The sequence below is a fragment of the Gossypium hirsutum genome, chromosome A11 (genome assembly GCF_007990345.1).
Source record: "Gossypium hirsutum isolate 1008001.06 chromosome A11, Gossypium_hirsutum_v2.1, whole genome shotgun sequence".
NCBI classification, from domain to species: domain Eukaryota; kingdom Viridiplantae; phylum Streptophyta; class Magnoliopsida; order Malvales; family Malvaceae; genus Gossypium; species Gossypium hirsutum.
The window spans coordinates 101,176,893-101,181,193 of NC_053434.1; the positions used below are offsets into that span (position 1 = coordinate 101,176,893).

The 4,301-nt window shown below is 34.8% G+C and overlaps 1 protein-coding gene across 1 annotated transcript; it reads right to left on the reverse strand.

Annotated features, from left to right (window-relative positions):
- Positions 1 to 418: 418 nt before the first annotated feature.
- On the reverse strand, positions 419 to 2,033 carry LOC107892421 (NAC transcription factor 29-like). Its single transcript, NM_001326797.1, is given in 3 exon segments — positions 419 to 994; positions 1,461 to 1,786; positions 1,865 to 2,033. Coding segments are annotated over 3 exon segments (1,071 nt in total).
- Between the last annotated feature and the right edge of the window lie 2,268 nt (positions 2,034 to 4,301).

A 4,301-nucleotide genomic window follows, 5' to 3' on the forward strand; every position in this document is an offset into this window, starting at 1 on the left:
ACAAATAATGCAAACTATTGATTAGCTTCAGAATAATAATAAACTTTTTTTTTTCATTCCCATAAAAAAAAATTCAAATCAAGTTCAAGCAACACACTGTTTACAAAGTGTGAATTTGATCTGCCAATTCCACCACTACATAAATTTTCTACAAAAATTATGTATGATTGATTCCCTTTTTAACTCCTTTTTTAGTTTTGTTTTTTTTTTCATTAGCTTTTTGACTATGTAATATGGTATCAGCTTTTTGATACCATACTAAGGAGTTCAATGTTTCTAACCATGTTTTTCTTCCTACAGAAAACCCACACACGTTTCCTTCTTTACACACCCTGCACTAAGGGCCCTAGACAATCATTGTTTTCTTTTCTTTTCCATTTTTTTTTTTGAATTTTAGAATCTTTCTTCTTTTTCTTTTTTATCCTTGGAACTGAATGTGAGGACTTAGGAGTAAACTCTGGTTGAACAATGACTGGTTTAGAAAGGTGTAGTGAGTCATATCAGATTGGGTGCTGCTGTTACTGTAACTGCAAGAACTGTTAAGTTTCTTTGATGGGTGATCCTCATCAATGCTTGAGTATTGGCGCTTGAGCTTGTTTTCCATGTTTGGAATCGAAGGGCTCAACTGGGGAAGCTTTTGCATCATCATGCTGCTGCTGTTGTTTCCAATGGTGTAATTATTCACTAGTGGCTGCTCAAAGGTGAATGAAGTGGGATCATATCCGGATCCATTGCACTGGTTGTCTGCCAGGAAACTACTGAGCATTGAGTAATCCATAGCGTCTAACAGGTTGGAGAAGGAACAAGATTTCTGAGGCAGAAGGGCATTGGTGGTTGGAGGGCTTTTAATGGCTGCTGGTAAAAGGGCATCTTTAATGAACTGTTCTGCTTCTTCTTCCTCTAGATCTTGATCACTTGTTGCTGCTCCTATTGCTGTTGTTGAAGATAAAGCATTGGATTTCTTGTAGATTCGGCAAAGAACCCAATCATCTAACTGAAAGGAAAAAAAACAGAGAAAAATGAACTCATGTATGTCAGCCACAGAGAAATTTCAATCATTTCATCATTTGCAGGCATGATTTTTAAGAACATTAATAAGAAAATGATAAATGTGAGAGTATATTTAAATGTAAGGGGTAGACTTCAAATGGAATTACACCACATTACCAGCCATGAAGAAGTTATAAATCCATTATGCAAAATGCAATCATTGTTTTTTTTTTCTTTTTATTTGGAAAAGAAAAGGGAAAAAAAATCAATGTCACCATCACACTTATCAAAGCATAAGTTGAAATTTCAAGATCCTACAAAACTGTCCTAATTTTGTATACTTCGTTTTAGATATTCTTTTTCCAAAAAAAAAAAAAACTCTTGTATATGGTAAAAGGTTTCATTTTCTTGAAATGAAAATTCAATTTTGAAAGCCAAAATAAATGGAGTGCTTAAAAGATGAGGCTCACCCTCATGGAGGAATCTTTGGACTTGAGTGGTCTATTGTTGAAGTTGGAATTAGGGTTATCTGCAAGTCGATATTCATGCATGATCCAATCGGTCTTCATCCCCTTAGGAGGCCTTCCTTTGTAAAAAACCAGAGCTTTCTTCACACCAATATTCTCTTGCACTTCTCCTCTTCTATCTGCCATTGAAGAGGTAACTATAACCTTATCCGTGCCGGTTGCTTTCCAGTAGCCGGAGGCTGCTGCCCTGTTCGGCCTTGCACCGTTAGGGTACTTACGATCTCTAGGACTGAAAAAGTACCATTCTTTCTCACCAAACGCAGCTTTACCTGATAAAAAAAACACATCGTTAAAAAAAAAAAGCTTTGAAACATGGCATGAAGATAAACATGAAAAAGGGTTCTGACCTGGTAAATCCCAGGGATCAAACTTGTAAATATCAACGTCGGCGATGATGGAAACAGGGAAAGGAGAGGAAGTGATTTTCTTCTTTAGATAATGAAGGATGAGTTCCTCGTCCGTGGGGTGGAACCTAAACCCTGGAGGCAAACTTGATTGTGGATGCTTCATGTTCATATATAACTTAAAAGAAAGCTGAAGATGAACTGAAACAAAGGAAGTAGAGATGAAGCGCAGCAAAACGAAAGGGAGATGAATTGAAGCAAAAGCAACTCAAAGAGGAAGAAGGGGATTGAAATTTTTGGGAGGGGAGGAAGGGTTGGCATTTTATGGATGTAGGATTTTTGTCGTTATGCGGAAAAAAGAGAGAATAATTAAAAAAAAAGAAAAAAGAAAATGAAATGAACGGAGGGGATTAGGCCAAGGCAATACTTTGGTTATTTGTTAGTGTTTTTTATTGATTATTTGAGGGAGGGTCCTACTCCCACGCCAAGTGCCAGCTATTGAGAGCTTTGAAACTGAAGATTATTGGTTTTGCTTTCCAATTTTTGTCTGCACCTTAAAGATGGCGGCTCAACGAAATGACATCATTTTCTTTGACATCTATCTTTGCCACGTGTCCACTTTCCAATTTTTTGGCCTCAATGGATATATTCCTTTACCATTAGTGTTATTGAGGTTAGGTTTGAATAAGAAATATCTTTCAGTTGTTTAGATTTAACCGAGTCAATTTAAATTACTAAAGTTTTATATTATATCAAAATTGACTAAAATTGTTAATGTCTTCTTGAAGAAAAAAAAAAGGTTGGAGGTTATTTGTGTTTTGTACTTAGAGATGGTTTCATTGTGATTTCCATCAAGAAATAGTTAAAGTAATTGGGAGGGAATGATTAAGGAAAGCATATAGGGGCTTTATGTAAAGGTTTCCAGCTACTTCTTTCATGTGATTGATATGAGCAAGCATCTTTCTTTGGCAAGGTTGTACCTCTAATCTTTTTGTTGATCCTGCATCTTGATTTATGTCACATATAATTGTTGCACTTAATAGTTTATTATTGCTAAAACATTGTGTGCCAGTTGGATGATCTTAAAGCTTGGGTGTTTTGAGTTATTGGTTATTTTAAGCACGAGGCCTGTTTTCTTGGACTAGTATAACAATATGCCCCTAAGCCTGAGGTAGGTTATACAATATCTTGGTGAAAACTTGCACCAAGCTATTTGAGCTATCAAGTAATTATGGCTATTTAAGCACTTACAAACAACATATATGTTAAAATTAGTTCATTTGACTAGGTTGTATCTTGGGGGAGGGTGGCTATATAAATTATGTAGGAGCAAATCTATGGAATACAATTTGTTTGACTTGATTTATTCCTCATTCTATCGATTAATTAGGAAATTTTTTATGTAAGCCAAATAATTTGACTTGATTGCATCCCTTAAGAATATAGCTCTACCGATTAAGGGGAGCAAATATGCATAACAATTTGTTTGAGTTTGTTATATCTCTCGAGGTATTTTGTTTTATCGATTAAGTAGGAGCAAATATGTGAAAGTTAAATTATTTGACTTGATGACATCCCCTACTAGGTTTAGCTTTATGGACTGAGTGGGGGCAGATTTGTGGAAGTCAAATTGTTTAACTTGATTAAAACCCTTAAGAGATTTAACTTTACTGATTAAGTGCAAGCAAATCTATGAAACTCAAATTGTTTAACTTGATTACATCTCTTAAAGAGTTTAGCTCTATCGATTAAATGGGAGCAAATTTATGAAAGTTAAATTGTTTGACTTGATTTCATTTCTGTTAGCTCAAATTGTAACACTCCAAACCCGACTCTTAAGGAAGATCTAGGAATATCGTGTCACTAACATAAAGTTGATATTTTTAAAACCAATTTTGATGTAAACCAACTTAAACTACAATTTAATTTAATATAGAATGTAAACAGTTTGTCACTCAAGGCTAGATAAAATGGTACACTTTAATAACCATAAAGACTTACTGAAGTTTCATAAACACAAGTTTTAGTACAAAAATCCATTCTTCAAAATGTAAGCGTCTTGACATCACCCCCATGCCATGCATATTACTCAATACTAGAAGTCTTATGACAGCGATTGTCCTCTGGCGTAGTCTTCAAAAATTCCTGTACTTCGTTAATAGGCTTGAGAAGGAAAGAAAAATAAGTAAGTTCAAAGAACTTAATGAGTTCTAAAAGTATACATTACATCGGAAAGAAAAATAAGTAAGTTCAAAGAACTTAATGAGTTCTAAAAGTATACATTACATCGGTTATACATGATTCAACAAAACATTTCCAACTCAACGCAGATACACAGTTTGCCAGTTGGCGGGTACAAATCATAGACAGACAATAAGCCAAATACTATTTCCTTTGGTGTGTACATCATGCCAATGTGACCATACAAACAACCTTTTTC